Source organism: Papaver somniferum, chromosome 4 (assembly GCF_003573695.1).
Source record: "Papaver somniferum cultivar HN1 chromosome 4, ASM357369v1, whole genome shotgun sequence".
NCBI lineage: Eukaryota > Viridiplantae > Streptophyta > Magnoliopsida > Ranunculales > Papaveraceae > Papaver > Papaver somniferum.
The window spans coordinates 157615880-157633350 of record NC_039361.1 but is presented as its reverse complement, the minus strand read 5'-3'; the positions used below and the strand labels follow the sequence as shown (position 1 = coordinate 157633350).

At 44.8% G+C, this 17471-nt stretch overlaps 1 protein-coding gene across 1 annotated transcript; it reads left to right on the top strand.

The window, feature by feature from the left end:
* Nucleotides 1–2462: 2462 nt before the first annotated feature.
* Nucleotides 2463–4150, top strand: LOC113274412. Its single transcript, XM_026523807.1, has 2 exons — nucleotides 2463–2657; nucleotides 2739–4150. The coding sequence occupies exons 1-2, from the start codon at nucleotides 2471–2473 to the stop codon at nucleotides 3962–3964; spliced, it is 1413 nt and encodes a 470-aa protein (XP_026379592.1). The 5' UTR covers nucleotides 2463–2470; the 3' UTR covers nucleotides 3965–4150.
* Nucleotides 4151–17471: the final 13321 nt, after the last annotated feature.

Below are 17471 nucleotides of genomic sequence, written 5' to 3'. Positions count from 1 at the left end.
TTAGTGTTACAACATTAGATGGAGATAGAAACTCATCCGCTTACAAATGGTTCATTGGTAAGTCAATTTTTATGGATTGCTGACTCAACTTGTATTTCAAAAATTACATTTCAATTTGATTTAATTTGTGTAGATACAATTCCGCCGACTGCTTCCATTACTAGCGAGACGACTTACACAAATGCTATGAAAGTATCTATTGACATTGCATTCAGTGAAGCTTGCACAAATGGAGGTGGTTTCAAGTGTATAAATGCATCCACCTGTGATGTACGTCTCGCCGTCTGTCTACAGGTTTTTCGATGTTTTTATGCTTCAGTATGGAATGTAATGAGAAAGACATTGTTAAATTTGCAGGTCTTGATCAATGGCCCTGCTGAAATAAATGCGTCAACACTAAAAATGGTCGAACATGATATCAAGTACAGCATTACGGTGGAATTTTCGGCGACCGTTGTATACGGACGTGTAGTAGTGAAGATGGCAGATATGTTTTGTATTGATGAGGCAGGAAACCGATTTACAAGGACAAATGAATCCGTGCTGATTTTGCATTTCGGTAAGATCTCAAATTCAGTTTTTAGTAAATGTTGCAAGTTATGATTTGGACTGCGTTTGTACTGATCTTAGATAGAAGACCGGTAGACATGGGTTTATGGACGACAATTCCATCCTACGAATTGAAGATAGGCGAGGTTCCGAGAACTGTCCTTGCTACTAACAAATTGGAAGACTTGGAATTTTACTTGGACTTTAGCAGTCCTATAGTTAACTCGACAGATGACATCCAGAGTGTTTTACATGCAAATTTGGGTAGCTTGGTGCCAATCAAAACTAAGGGCCATGGAGGTCGTCGATTTGTATTCAGAGTATGTCAATATCTTGCATTTGTTTTACCTGTTTCTTATTCGCATATTAACAAACTGAAGTCACCAAAACCTTAATGGCACTGTTATCATGATTGTTTCTTTTGCAGCTTGTAAATCTAACCAAGACCGATATCATCACAGTGAAACTCCAACCTTCTTTGATAATCGGACAGTCGGGCACAGCTGCCTCTTCCGTTGCACCGATTGCATTCTTATATGGTACGTTTATCATTTCAGCCTCAAAAAAACAAAACAAAATTGGTGGTAGAAAATCATCTCGAAGCAAATAAGAGAAAACTTATGGGTGAACTTGTATCTTAGATATTACTAGACCAAGTGTGAGGCTGACTATCAGATTCCCAGGAGTAACCACCAAGGAATCCAACATCCAAGTGGTTGCTGAGTTTTCAGAGCCAGTGTTCGGTTTTCAGGCCTCTGGAATAGAGGTTGTAGGGGGTAGTATTACAAGGCAGGTGATGTGGTAACACTCAACACTAAATGAATGTAGCGCCAAAGTGATTGTTGAGTTTTTCATTTTAAATAAATTCTTGCAGATTTGAAGAGCATACAAAAACTATATTCTCATTGATGATCCTCGGGGGTACTGAGAGTGAGATATCAGTTTTCGTTCCCGAAGGAAAAGCAAATGACATTTCTGGGAATCTAAATGTTGCCTCTAACCAACTGGAAATAAGGCAGTGTAAGAGCTGTTCTTTCTCCTTTTCAATTGTTATAGTTTTTCAAGAGGATTATCTCAATGCTCTCATGTCTAAATTTCCACAGATTCAACCCCTGCAATATCTGCTCTACTACACTCGTTCGTGACTGCTGGAATATTGGCAACATCACTAGCAGCTGCTGTTCTTACCCTTTCCTCTACAAATCTTGCAGCTTTAAGTAGCGGGACCAGCAACGTCGTTATTTCAGATCCATCAATGAATCTTTTGGTATGTATGGTAGATATCTGGTAGTCGTAATGCAGACTCATTTCGAGTATGCATGTATCCCATAGTTTTTGTTATTTTTTTCGATAATCTTAGTAGTATCTTATCGTAGGGCATGCTCGGGCACCTTCAAATTTTTGTCTTCTCAGACCGGATGTCGCATAATCTACCTCTAGAGTATACTGAGACAACAAAAGGACTCAGATGGTTGATTCCCCGTGAGGACCTTCCGTGGAAGAAGGAAAAGTCATCTATCTGGAACTATTATTCTTTGTCTAATAATGAAGATGGGCTTTTATTAAGTCAGCAAGACGCATTAGCAGTCATGAACGGCTCAGAGATCAGTGGAATGCAAGAGCTACCAAGTGTAAGCATAAGAAATACATCCTACGGACAACCTCTTGATTCTGATGAATACTTCATTCATTTCATGGTGAGTTTTTAGTGTGCATGGTTAAGTTTCTGAATTAAATTGTAAGGAACTTATGAATCGAAATCCTTCACCGTATTCTGACAGAGACAAGAACCATTAGCCGCAATGTATCTTATGACGGCGGAAAATTATACCGGGTAATAACCTTCCCTATCATATTCTTTTACTAATGGAGATAACTGTAATGCCGAGACTGTACTATAAACAGATGGGAAGACTTGGAGATGAACTTGTTCTGGCTTGGAGTTGGTTGCAGCAGTTTACTAATAAGCCATTTCCTAGTTGTACTTTTCCTAACATGGAGGACCGGAACATCTGTTCACTGGACGTTCTCGGTACCAAGATTTGAGCTCTTTCTCCTGATCCTCATCCTCCCTTGTATCTCTCAATCAGCAGCATTTGTCCTTAGAGGTATCAGACTTCTATTTCCTGGTCAGATAATTTACGCCTCGTAAGTGTTTTGTAAACTGATATTATTTGCCGTTTACATAGGGCATACAACTGCAGGAATCATCACAGGGGCATTTTTCCTAGCTATACCTGTAGCAGTTATTTTATCGGTCAGCCTATTCTTGATAGTTGCAGTATTCACCAGTAATTTTGTCCAATACAAGGAAATTACATACAGAAATGTCAATAAACCATGGAATACGAAGATGCTTGATCTGTTCATAGGGAATAGTACACAAGGCAAGTGGTTCTACAAGGAAGGCCTGCCTTCATCATTCCTCCCAGGATTTGGGTTGTTGTTCGAGGATAGGAAGGGTCCTCCTATTTTAGTTTCAGTTGATCATAATGACTCCAACGACGTACGCAAGTGGACTTACAGTAGTGAAAGTGGGATTGGAAGAATGAAGGTTGTGAACATAGCCAAAGACAGTGAAGAACCTAAAATTTCCGTACGTAAAAAACTCCTTGGCTGTATGAGATCAGCATATGTAATTGTAGACCTTCTGCGAAGAGTTACTTTGGGGTTCATTTCTGGAGCTTATTCATCACCTAGATTAAGTACAAGTGTTACAGCCTTTTCTCTGACAGTAGTGCAGCTCTTGTATCTGTTCAGTCTCAAACCGTATATTCGACGAGGGGTCCATGTCGCAGAGAGCGTATCCCTCTTATGTGAAGCAGCCATCTTCGGATTATTTATCTACATGGGACGCAAGAGTTTCTTTGAAGACAGGACTATGGGCATTATGATGCTGATTCTCTTATTCACAAACTTTTTAGCTCAAGTTGTCAACGAGTGGTATGCGCTAATAAAATGCCTCCTGGAGCTCCCCCAACTTGAAAATGTATCATTCAATCTAGGAGTAAAATGCGTTGCCAAGGGTCTCATCCTGCCTTTCCTCCCAAGGAAGCATTGGCCAAGATTTCTTCCTGGATCGTCTCATCCAAGAACCGGCTTAGTTCCAGTCATCCCACTAGGTTCAGAGACAAGGGACATTGCAGCAAGACATATTGATCACCCTTTAAGTGCCGTGAGTGCAACTATTGTTCCTGTTCTGAGTCCTGGTTCGTCGAGCGTCACCACCAAAATCCAAGCACAAGGACCCATGTCCTCGAAGACGCAATTCGCGCGGAAGGATGTGGAAGAACAACGACTCAAAGGAATTGTTTTGGAGACTAACAATGAAGCATGGAAGCTGAGGCAGATGGCAAAGGCTAGTTTTCCGGTCGTCGAGGTGGGTAGTTGCAGCTATTCCCAAGACAGCAATTAGTTCAGATGAATGTTTCTCTAACTCAAACAACACAGTATAGTAGTACATAACTAGCAATTGCTTTACCACTCATCAAAATCTTACCAACAATGTACAATAACACCTGTTTGTAAGTAGTTTTTTGACTCCAAAAAATCAAAAAATTAGAAGTCAATTTGGCCGTTAAATTTCAAAACAACTTTTAGAAATCGAAAAGTTAACTGTTTGTGAAGCAAAATTTAGTTTTGTTTTTAACTTCTGCTTCTAACTTCGACTTCTGGTCTGCTTCTAACTTGGACTTCTGGAAAAGCTGAAGTTAGAAGCAGATTTTTTGGTTTTGTTACTTTCGTATACTCCCTCCGTCCCATTATTAAGAGGCCTACTTTATAGTGGGACGGAGGTAGTATATATTAGGACGGCAAGGGTTACTATCCCGTACTTGGTATCGGAGCTAGGTCCATGTGTGAGTAGGCCCAACGGTCACCACACACAACGTAGGTCCACGTGTTAGACCCAACGAGGCTACACGTGAGGGGCGTGTTGAGGATAATAGTCCCACACTGTTAATGTCCCCTTAATAAACTTAAAATATACTAAGGGCCTCTCCACTCATTGCCAATTGGTTTTGAGTTGGAAACCCGCAGACTTTAATTTGGTATCAGAGCTAGGCCCGATTTTGGCCACTGTGACCGAATGACGTACGTAAGTGCACGTGCCTTACACGTGATGGGGCGTTTAGAAGTACAATAGTCCCACATTTCTAGTTGTTTGAGGATGAAAACGATTTCTGATGATTTTGGTAATTTCGGGTGTGTGGGTGAGAAACGAGTTTAAACCCTAAACAATGTACTGCAAGGGAGTACTTTAGATTCGAGAGATCAATCTGTACAAATCCGTCCTAAACCAAGAAATGGTCGTTCCAGACTTGCTTCGGTTACAAAGTGAAGGAAAAAGGTTGGTTTTGGGGAAGGAAGCGAAGAGAGTGTTGAGACCAGAATAGTTGATTCTGGAAAAGTAGTTGTTTCACGACTTGTATCAGAAAGTGGGAAGCTAACAGATGGAAAGCTAGCAAATATTTTCCGAGTGTTGTATCCTCCTGGCCTGAACTTGTTGTTCGGTGGAAATAGGTAAGACCTATTTATACAATTCGAAGTGTGTTCTCGTAAGAAATGGAAAACGGATGAGTAAATGGGAGGAGGTGGTAACCGGTAACGCCTGGAATTGATATTCCATAAAAGAAAGCGTTTCACCATTACTCCATGTATTTACTAACCGCCTCATCCCTATAACTTTGTCTTATAACGGGCATAGTGTACACCACACGCTGTAAACCGCCAAACCAATACCCAATGAGCATCCCCCAGTTTGTGACATGTGTTGATGTCTCGAGTGTTTTCATGGAAAACATGTATCATGTTGTTGTTCGGCAAGTTGAGCTTGGGAGACTTGCCGGCTCGGTGGTGACCTTCGGTCGAGATTTTACATCTTGAGAGGAAGGGTAGCCGTTGATTATTTCTACCCTTCGTTTGGTAGCCAGTGAATGAAAGTATGGCCTGTACGGCTTTAATATGGCCTAGTTTGGACGCGGCCAAAAGTTAGGGTTTTGGCTCTGTTTGGGCGCGACCAAACTAGGGCTTGGCGTCGGGCCAAAGGTTGCCATGCGTTAGCTGGTAACCTTGGACGGCTAAGATTTGTATCTTAGATGGAAAAGTGGCCGTTGATCTTCGCAAGCCTTTCTTTTGGTAGCCGTATAGGGAAGGCCGGCATGGTATGGCGTGGCAAGGTGGTTGGAATGCCATTGGCACATGTAGCATGGCTGGCATGCCTTGGCGCGGTTTGGGCGTGGCCAAAACAAAGGTTTTGGCCTTGGGACAAAGGTTACCATCGTTGGTTGGCGACCTTGGACGACTAAGATTTGCATCTTAGATAGAAGGATGGCCGTTGATCGTCGCCAGCCTTTGTTTTGGTAACCGCATAGCGAAGGCCGGCATGGTATGGCGTGGCAAGGTGGATAGCATGCCATTGGCACATGTGGCATGGCCGACATGCCTTGGCGCGGTTTGGGCGTGACCAAAACTAGGGTTTTTGGCCAAAGTTTACCATGCATCTTGGTTGGAGACCTTGGACGGCTAAGATTTGCATCTTAGATGGAAGGATGGCCATTGGTCGTCGCAAGCCTTTGTTTTGGTAACCGCATAGGGAAGGCCGGCATGGTATGGCGCGGAAAGGTGGTTGTCATGCCATTGGCACATGTGGCATGGACGGCATGCCTTGGCGCGGTTTGGGCGTGACCAAAACTAGGGTTTTGGCGTTGGGCCCAAGGTTACCATGTGTTGGTTGGTGACCTTGGACGACTGAGATTTTCATTTAAGATAGAAGGGTGGCCGTTGAGTGTCGCACGCCTTCATTTTGGTAGCCGTGAAGGGAAGGCCGGCATGGCTTAGGCGCGGCAAGATGGATGGCGCGGCATGCCATTGGCACATGTGGCATGGTCGGAATGCCTTGGCATGGTGTAGGCGCGGCCAAACTAGGGTTTTGGCATTGGGACAAAGGTTACCATGCGTTGGTTGGTGACCTTGGACGGCTGAGATTTGCATCTAAGATGGAAGGGTGGTTGTTGATTGTCGCACGCCTTCGTTTTGGAAGCCGTGTAGAGAAGGCCGGCATGGCATGGCTTAGGCGCCGCAAGGTGGGTGGCGCGGCATGCCATTGGCACATGTGGCTTGGTCGGCATGCCTTGGCGTGGTTTAGCGCGCGGCCAAACTAGGGTTTCGGCGTTGGGCCAAAGGTTACCATGCGTTTTTGGCGACCTTGGACGGCTAAGATTTGCATCTAAGATGGAAGGGTGGTCGTTGATTGTCGCACTCCTTCATTTTGGCATCCGTGAAGGGAAGGCCGGCATGGCATGACTTAGGCGCGACAAGGTGGATGGCGCGGCATGCCATTGGTACATGTGGCATGGTCGGCATGCCTTGTCGTGGTTTAGGCACGACCAAACTAGGGTTTTTGCGTTGGGACAAAGGTTACCATGCGTTGTTTGGCGACCTTGGACGACTAAGATTTGCATCTAAGATGGAAGGGTGGCCGTTCATCATCGCACGCCTTCATTTTGGTAGCCGCATAGGGAAGGCCGACATGGTATGGCGCGGCAAGGTGGTTGGCATGCCATTGACACATGTGGCATGGCATGCCTTGGCGCGGTTTGGCGTGGCCAAAACTAGGGTTTGGGCCAAAGGTTACCATGCGTTTTTTGGCGACCTTGGACGGCTAAGATTTGCATCTAAGATGTAAGGGTGGCCGTTGATCGTCGCACGCCTTCGTTTTGGTCGCCGTATAGGGAAGGCCGACATGGTATGGCGCAACAAGGTGGTTGGCATGCCATTGGCACATGTGGTGCGGCTGGCATGCCTTGGGGAGGAGGTGCGGCTGGCATGGCATGCCATTGGCGCAGTGGTGCGCCTAGCATGGTTGGCATGCCTTGGAGCGGAGATGTGGCCGGCATGGTATGCCATTGGCACAGTGGTGTGGCTGGCATGGTCTGCCATTGACACAGTGGTGCGGATGGCATGGTTGGCATGCCTTGGCGCGGTAGCATGATAATTAGGGTTTGGCATAGATGATGTCAGTCAGTGTTAAGGGTTCTGCCGTGGATCATGACCCATGTAAAAAAAAAGGTACCCTGGTAATTCTTAAATAGGCGTGTTGAATGATTCAATAAATGCTCTAGTGGTCCTAGTGACGTCATGTCAGATGTAAGGGTTTATGATTTTAACCCTAAGCTAAAAACCACCATTAACATTAAGTCCCCTGCTTAGCTCGGAACAGGAGAATTGTTGCGAGGTAAGCATAAGATGGTGACAGGCGAGGACAAAATCGAAATGACAAGTCGTGAAAAGATGATCTAGAAGACACGACTAACCTTTTTCGAGAGGTAAGGAGAGTTCGTGATTTTCGTGTTGGCGGACTTGCATAGATTCTACTTGTGGTGTTTCTGGCTAGACCGTGAAGTGGTGAGATGTAGATTGTCGGCTTGGAATGGGAGCCGCAGGCGTTGGTCGGCTTGGAATGGGAGCCACAGGCGTTGGTCGGCTTGGAATGGGAGCCACAGGCGTTGGTCGGCTTGGAACGAGAGCAGCAGGCGTTGGTCGGCTTGGAACGGGAGTCGCAGGCGTTGGTCGGCTTGGAATGGGAGCCGCAGGCGTTGGTCGGCTTGTAATGAGAGAAACTGGTTTCGGTCAGCGGAATGGTGGAAACTGTCTTCAGTCCGCAGAATGGTGTAAACTGGTTTCAGAACTTCGGCTACCAAACGACGGTGATGACGCTGGAACTTCGGTTATCAAATGGTAGTGATGGCGCCTGGCAACTTTGACGAAATCAGGGTTTGGGATGATGAAACCCTAATTAGCGCTCCTTACTAAAATCGTTGTAGAATTCTCGTACGAACTCGGATTTTGACGGTCCGCCCCTCCATCTTACCGGAAAAGAATTTCCTATCTTTTTAAGCGAGAATATTTAGGTTTTGAGCTCATTTAAGAGGTGAAAACGGCCCGACAGTGAAACTCATGAAGAATTCAGGAGGGATGTTGCGGGCCCGGAGTAGCATAGTCCCGCCGAGTCATCTGTTCCCGTTCATGGAGCAAGAAGGTAACTTTATTCTGTGCAAAACTCTAGAAACTCCGTCCGTATGAAAAGAGGTATTGACCTTCTTCTGTTTTCTGTTGCTCGTTTGTATCCGCGCTTTTGTCTGCAGTGTCTCTCCAGTGGATTCCAAAATTTACCAAACTCCATTGCATTCTTGGGACGGATGGATGGAATATATGCTCGGAAACGATCATGTCAGGGTTAATCTTGGAGATTATGGTTGCGGTGTCAGTCCATCCTCGGCTTTAGGTTGTTCAGTGCCTGAACCTTCTGCTCATGATGATGATGTGCTGTGAATGCTTGTATGGTCAAAAACTTCTGGCACCCGCGGATGAAATAGGAAGACGTTCCGTTGCCAATATGCTGCTATCAAGTCTTCCAGGACTTTGTTCCAAGCGACATCCTTCAAACCATCTTCTGAATTTTGGACTATCGTATGGAATTAGATGTGGTAAGAAGTTCCCAGTTATACTTCGGTTTGACCCGATGGCATGGATGAATATGTGAATGTATCTTTGTGGCGTGCTCTTGAAGTCTTCGGTGTACATGTACGGCTTCGTGTTGATAAATTCCTGCGGCTCGCGAAACTTCGACAGTAATGATGTTGAAATCAGAAATAACCTGGTTGAGGGTAGTGAAAGCGTCTCATGCTGTTAGTCCCCATGTGTATCCTATTTTCATTGCATCGCCTTGAATCCACGTCCACGTGATTTGATACAAGCTTATCGTACTCTTATGGATGTGACGCTGGGATGCTCAGAATATCGCATGGATGAAATATTCTGGATAGAGAAGATGTAGGAATGAGAGAGTTATGTTGTTTATCATGGCTCCCTTTGTTTCTTCAAGAAAATGTTTCAACCGCGTCTCTGGAGTTATCTCATGAGTCTTTGATGGTCGTCGATGGACTGTGAAGAGAAGTCCCCAGTCGCATTTTTCTTCAGTTTATGAAGTTGTTTTCCTCTGAGCAGGCTTGGGATCCTCCGCGGCCTCGTAAAGTGTTGAAGGAGTCTTCTAGACAGAGAGGTGATGATATTCTTGTGCTGCACCCTTGAAGAGTAGATGACCTTGTTGCGGCTATGACCTTTTGGTTGACTGTGTCTTCTGAGCTTTGACAGTGAAGGGATTCCGTGTATATCCTCAGTCCTCAAGTATGGTTTACATGTTTTCATATTTGTAGTGATTGCTGCTGTGGTGAAGCTCTGACTGGTATCAACAAATGAGCGGCAACAATTCTTGGTAGCAGATGTAATCAGAAGAGACTACATTGTCGTGGTAACAAAGTAGGTTGGCTGAAATTGTATGGGCATACGTGGAAGTAAAAGGATTGGCTGGAGTTGTACAGGCTTCCGTGGAAGTAAAAGGATTGGCTGGATACGTAAGCGAGCAAACTGTCCATGGCTACGAAGATTGGTTGGCTGTGATCATGATCCTTGACATGGGGAGCATGGTGGTACGACCCTTTGCAGGAAGAAGCGTCGTTAAAGCAGCTTCGGCTTTTGGAGAAGATGTTGAAACTTAAGAAGCCGAACGCTGACGCCTCGTCTTCGGATCCTAGAGAAGCTTATGTATAGAATGCTGAAACGGAGCGGCTGCTGGAGCGAGCGTTGAAGCAGAGCGGCTGTCGGAGTGATCGTTAAAGCGGAGTCACTGTTGGAGGATGTTGAAGAGGAGCGGCTGCGTTAATCAGTGTGCTGTCAAAATGGACACCCTTCAAGCGAACAATGGTTAGGAGTCCCCAGTTCCATCTATCAATCGTGCTTTCCAGGTGAGGTTGGGGTTCGGGAACCGCTTCTCTGGTTGGAAACATATGCTTCCATGATGCAGCGTGGTTGAGGGATGCAAATATGCCTTGACATTGCGCCTTGGGGAAATATAGAGTCTCACATAAATGTTTCATCATAGACTGCACGATTTTGCGGGCGAAGTCCCCAGAAATCATGCATCTCCTAACAAGGAAAAGAGTCTTTGTGAACTCAGGGGGGTTGCTGATTTTTCTTTGCTTCGATTTTGGAGAAGTCGTTCATGATCTTTTCGTGTAATGAGATTAGATTGCTGATTCCCTTCTACTGGGCGTTCAAGAGCAACGCTGGAAGGATGCAAGCTGCTGTAAAGATGCAAGATGTTAGCGCTGGAAAGGATGCAAGCTGCTGGCGCTGGAAAGATGCAAGCTGCTGTAAAGATGCAAGTTGTTAGCGCTGGAAGGATGCAAGTTGCTGGCGCTGGAAAGATGTAAGTTGTTAGCGCTGTATCGGCTTGGAATGGGCGCTGGCTTGGCGTGGACGCTGGCTTGGCATGGACGCTGGCTTGTATTTGGTATGGCGCGGACTGTCGGCTGGGCATGGCGCGGACTGTTGGCTTGGCACGACGCTGGCTTGGCGTGGCGCAGACTTGTTCTTGCGGGCCCAGTTGCCTCTTTCCATATGTATCTCAAATAGGAAATCATTTCCTTATTCAAATTCCAAAAGTGTTATGCATATGAAAGGGGTTGGCTCTCCTTTTTATATCGTATCTTTGTTCTCACGTCCTGGTGTTAGCGGTAGCACGGTAGCAATAAAGTGGGAAAGCATATTCCATCTATGTACTCCAACGTTTCTCTTTCAATTTGTTTTCTTGTTTTCTTCTGTTGGTGCAAACCCTAGCCATAAGTATTCCTTCCATAAATCTGTAGAAATATTGTTCTTCTGAACTGGTGTAAACCCTAGCCGTGGGTATGCCTTTCATAAACTTGTAGAAACACTTCGTCATAAACAATTCCTCTTCGAATATCACCGTAGTAACGTCGGCTACCTCATGAATAGTGACGGGTAATCATTATTATGCAAAGTAGGCACGTACAGGTAGGTGATTGTTTTTTTTTTGAAAGGCAAGCAAAGCGCTTGGTTTATGGTTTTGATTTTCTGGTTGATAAACAAGTATTAACACTGTGGTCGCCAATTGTTTGAGGGTGAAAACGATTTCTGCTGGTTTTGGTAATTTTGGGTGTGGGGGTGAGAAACGAGTTTAAACCCTAAACAATGTACTGCAAGGGAGTACTTTAGATTCGAGAGATCAATCTGTACAAATCCGGCCTAAACCAAGAAATGGCCGTTCCAGACTTGCTTCGGTCACAAAGTGAAGGAGAAGGGTTATTTTTAGGGAGGGAAGTAAAGAGAGTATTGAGACCAGAATAGTTGATTCTGGAAGAGTAGTTGTTTCACGACTTGTATCAGAAAGCGGGAAGCTAACAGATGGAAAGCTAGCAAATATTTTCTGAGTGTTGTATCCTCCTGACCTGAACTTGTTGTTCGGTGGAAATAGGTAAGACGTATTTATACAAGTCGAAGTGAAATGTACTCTAGTCTCGTAAGAAATGGAAAACGGATGATTAAATGGGAGGAGGTGGTAACCGGTAACGCCTGGAATTGATGTTCCATAAAAGAAAGCATTTCACCATTACTCCCTGTATTTACTAACCGCCTCATCCTTATGAAACTGTCTTATAACAGGCGTAGTGTACGTCGCACGCTGTAAACCGCCAAACTAATACCCGATGAGCATCCCCCAGATTGTGACATGTGTTGATGTCTCGAGTGTTTTCGTGGAAAACATGTAGCATGTTGTTGCTCGGCAAGTTGAGCTTCAAAGACTTGTCGGCTCGGTGGTGACCTTTGGCAGTCGATATTTTTCATTTTGAGAGGAAGGGTAGCCGTTGATTATTGCAACCCTTCGTTTGGTAGCCAATGACATGAAGGCATGGCCGGTACGGCTTTAATATGGCCTAGTTTGGGCGCGGCCAAAAGTTAGGGTTTTGGCTTTGTTTGGGCGCGACTAAACTAGGGCTTGGCGTCGGGCCAAAGGTTGCCATGCGTTAGCTAGTAACCTTGGACGGCTAAGATCTGCATCTTAGATGGAAAATTGGCCGTTGATCTTCGCAAGCCTTTGTTTTGGAAGCCGCATAGGGAAGGCCGGCATGGTATGGCGCGACAAGGTGGTTAGCATGCCATTGGCACATGTGGCATGGCTAGCATGCCTTGGCGCGGTTAGGGCGTGGCCAAAACAAAGGTTTTGGCGTTGGGCCAAAGGTTACCATGCGTTGGTTGGCGACCTTGGACGGCTAAGATTTGCATCTTAGATGGAAGGATGGTCGTTGATCGTCGCCAGCTTTGTTTTGGTAACCGCATAGGGAAGGACGACATTGTATGGTGGCAAGGTGGCTGGCATGACCGGCATGCCTTGGCGCGGTTTGGGTGTGACCAAAACTAGGGTTTTGGGCCAAAGGTTACCATGCGTTGGTTGGCGACCTTGGACGGCTAAGATTTGCATCTTAGACGGAAGGATGGACGTTGATCGTCGCAAGCCTTTGTTTTGGTAACCGCATAGGGAAGGCTGGCATGGTATGGCGCGACAAGGTGGCTGGCATGCCATTGGCACATGTGGCATGGCCGGCATGCCTTGGCGCGGTTTGGGAGTGACCAAAACTAGGGTTTGGCGTTGGGCCAAAGGTTACCATGTGTTGGTTGGTGACCTTGGACGGCTGAGATTTGCATCTAATATGGAAGGGTGGCCATTGATTGTCGCACGCCTTCGTTTTGGTAGCCGTGAAGGGAAGGCCGACATGGCTTAGGCGCGGAAAGGTGGATGGCGCGGCATGCCATTGGCACATATGGCATGGTCATCATGCCTTGGCGTGGTTTAGGATTTTGGCGTTGGGCCAAAGGTTACCATGCGTTGGTTGGTGACCTTGGACGACTGAGATTTGCATCTAAGATGGAAGGGTGGCCGTTGATTGTCGCACTCCTTCGTTTTGGCAGCCGTGAAGGGAAGGCCAACATGGCATGGCTAACGCGCGGCAAGGTGGATGGCGTGGCATGCCATTGGCACATGTGGCATGGTCGGCATGCCTTGGAGTGGTTTAGGCGTGGCCAAACTAGGGTTTTGGCGTTGGGCCAAAGGTTACCATTCGTTGTTTGGCGACCTTGGACGGCTAAGATTTGCATCTAAGATGGAAGAGTGGTCGTTGATTGCCGCACGCCTTCGTTTTGGCAGCCGTGAAGGGAAGGCCGGCATGACATGGCTTAGGCACGGCAAGGTGGATGGCGCGACATGCCATTGGCACATGTGGCCATGTCGGCATGCATTGGCGTGGTTTAGGCGCGACCAAACTAGGGTTTTTGCGTTGGGACTAAGGTTACCATGCGTTGTTTGGCGACCTTGGACGGCTAAGATTTGCATCTAAGATGGAAGGGTGGCCGTTGATCATCGCACGCCTTCGTTTTGGTAGCCGCATAGGGAAAGACGGCATGGTATTGCGCGGCAAGGTGGTTGGCATGCCATTGGCACATGTGGCATGGCATGCCTTGGCGCGGTTTGGCGTGGCAAAACTAGGGTTTGGGCCAAAGGTTACCATGGGTTGTTTGGCGACCTTGGACGGCTAAGATTTGCATCTAAGATGGAAGGGTGGCCGTTGATCATCACACGCCTTCGTTTTGTTAGCCGCATAGGGAAGGACGACATGGTATGGCGTAGCAAGGTGATTGGCATGCCATTGGCACATATGGTGCGTCTGGCATGGTTGGCATGCCTTGACGCGGAGGTGCGGCTGGCATGGCATGCCATTGGCGCAGTGGTGCGGCTGGCATGGTTGGCATGCCATTGGCGCAGTGGTGCGGCTGGCATGGTTGGTATGTCTTGGCGCGGAGGTGCGGCTGGCATGGCATGCCAAGACGAGGAAATCACGTATATTGACATACTAATGGGCCTGAAAAATGGAAATTCTCAATCTTCAATTGAAAGAGCAATCTCCGCAGTACATCGTCAACGGGAGCTAAGGGGCTGCTGTTAAATGAACAACAAACAGTGTTATCTATTATTGTTATAGAATTGCTTAAAACTTTTAATAATAAGTGGGTTTGTACACATGTTCTTAGAAACAAGTTAGGTGGATGGTAATCTAACAAAAGGTGTTGGACTTGAGCATAACTCAAATAATCTGAGCTCATGATTTCTTTCAACTGCATTCAGTTCGGATTACTAATAGAAATTAAACATTCTTAGTTTTTTGGATCTTTTACAGCAAGAAGCGCTCCATTGCCTGGAAAGCTCTCAGTCAGTGGAAGTTCGTCGCTAGATGGAAGTAAACCTTGTTTTTCCACCCACACGTCAACAAGATTTCCACTGCTTCCTCGTGGGCCCTCTTTTGCTGCAACGTCTGCATTGTTGCCAATAACAATTTATGGTACGAGCAACAGACGAAGCATTAACAATGAGATGAATTTGTGATGATTGCTAATAGAAGGATACTCAAAAACGAAGTTTCAGATAGTAAAGAAGTTAAAGCATGCATGAAGGTAGAAAGCAAACACTCCCTTTAACATTTTACATTGATAATGCAAAGTAACAATATGTGTCATACTTTGTGTTGGTTAAACTTCAACATTAAGCCTAAGATAATCTCTAACAAGTTGGTTAGGATAAGAAAAGGCAATTGATGTAATCCTAAGGGAATTATAAGTCATCTAGTTCTAAGAAAAGTAAAGACATGTAATAAGGTAATAAGATTAGGAAAAGGAATTCATAGTTCTATATATATATGATCACCAAAGTTGTGGTTGATCATATGAGCAAGATTAGAGCTTTGTGTTTAGTTTTGAGAGATTTTCTAAACATCAATAAAGAGAGTTGTCTTTATATAAGCTAAGATTGATCTTGCAGTTACCATTAATTGGTATCAGAGCTTGTTTCTGAGCCATGGAAAACGAAACCACCATTGTGGGTGCAAAACAGTTCACGCCACCATCAATACAAGTTCCAATCCTCAACGCCACAAACTACACAGTATGGGCCATGAGTATGAAGGTACTGATGAAAATCAACAAAGTTTGGGAAAAAATTGATCCTGGTACATTGGACCCAGACAAAAACAATGTTTCCATTGGATTACTCTTTCAAGAAATACCAGAATGTCTTGTTCTACAAGTTGGTGAACAAGAAACTTCAAAGAAAATTTGGGATGCAATAAAGGTACGTAATCTCGGAGCTGATCGAGTTAAAGAAGCCCGTCTGCAAACCTTAATGTCTGAATTTGAAAGAGTGAAGATGAAAGACACTGATACTATTGATAGCTTTGCAGGAAAACTGGTAAAGAAGTTTCTCAATAGTTTACCAAGATCCAAGTATATTCATATCATAGCTTGTCTCGAACAAGTCTTAGATTTAAAGAAGACTAGCTATGAATATATAATTGGAAGATTGAAAGCATATGAAGAGAGAATCCTTGATGAAGAAAACAATGGAGAAACTCAAGGAAAACTCTTGTACACAAACTCTTACCAACAAAACTCTGCGACAAGAGGAAGAGGTCGTGGAAGAGGTGGTAGAGTAAACAGAGGCCGAGGAAGGGGAGGAAGATTTAACTCACAAGATAGAACAACAAGTCAGAATGATCAAAACCAAGGGAAAGATAAGAAGGATAGATCAAATATTATTTGTTACAGATGTGATAAACCAGGACACTTCTCCTCTGTATGCCCTGAAAGAATACAAAAGATGGAAGAAGCAAACAAGAATGAAACAAAGGAAGCAGATACAACTCTTTTCATGCACGAAGTTGTATTCTTAAACGAAGGGAAACTAATACCAAAGAACTACGAATCAAAGGATGGAGAAGAAGAATCTGGTATTTAGATAATGGAGCCAGCAATCACATGACTGGTAAGAGACACTACTTTTCTGAACTCAATGAGAAAATCAAAGGACAAGTGAAGTTTGGGGATGGATCTTCTGTAGAAATTGAAGGGAAATGATCAATTCCATTTCAGAGCAAGACCGGAGAACAGAAGCTTGTCACAAACATCTACTTCATCCCAAACTTACAAAGCAACATTCTAAGTTTAGGACAAGCTACAGAAGTTGGATGTGATGTTAGAATGCGACAAGATTATCTAACAGTTCATGACCCAAGTGGAAGACTTTTTGTTAGAGTCTCACGCTCACAGAATAGACTCTACAAGATAAGTCTCATGATTGGAAGGCCATTATGTCTGAATATGAGACTGGAAGATCAGACATGGAAGTGGCACGCAAGGTTAGGACACATAAGTTTCAGAACCTTAAAAACTATGTCTCATAACAAGATGGCTAGAGGGATACCATAAATAAACGATGAATCAAGGATCTGTGAATCATGTTTAGTTGGGAAACAAACGCGTCAAGGTTTTCCAAAAGCAACAACATTCAGAGCCTCAAAGCCATTAGAGCTTCTTCATGCTGATTTATGTGGTCCTATTACACCACAACAAAACGGAGTGGTGGAGAGGAGAAACAGGACTCTAATGGAGATGACAAGAAGTTCATTAAAGGCTATGCAGGTACCTAATTATCTACGGGGAGAAGCTGTACGACACTCCACATACCTAATAAACATGATACCTACGAAAGCTCTGAAAAACATGACTCCATATGAAAGTTTGCGAAAGAGAAAACCAAACATAGATCATTTAGAGTGTTTGGATGCAGAGCATACGCAAAAGTCGATTCTGCAACTCTTAAGAAGCTAGATGATCGATCACAGGCCCTTGTGCATCTAGGAATTGAGCCTGGATCCAAAGCTTGCAGGTTATACAATCCAACAATGAGGAGAGTGGTAGTGAGTCGAGATGTTGTATTCGAAGAGAAAGAAAATTGGAACTAGAAAGAAACTAATGATGGACCAAGTAGGGATCCAGGAATGTTTCACATGAGATTCATAAAGTGTTCTAAAGAAACTTCTGTATACAGAAAAGAAGAAAAGGGAACGCTTCTTGTAATTGCAGTCTACGTAAACGATCTGTTTGTGACTGACAATTCTCTCAAGGTGATCTGTGAGTTCAAGAAAGATATGTCATTTAAGTTTGAGATGTCTGATCTT

Excerpts from the sequence above, each read along its gene's own strand:
- LOC113274412 (XM_026523807.1), top strand. The coding sequence starts at position 2,471 with ATGAACTTGTTCTGGCTTGGAGTTGGTTGCAGCAGTTTACTAATAAGC. Across the intron at positions 2,658-2,738 it reads AGCAGCATTTGTCCTTAGAG|GGCATACAACTGCAGGAATC; the intron begins GTATCAGACTTC and ends CCGTTTACATAG.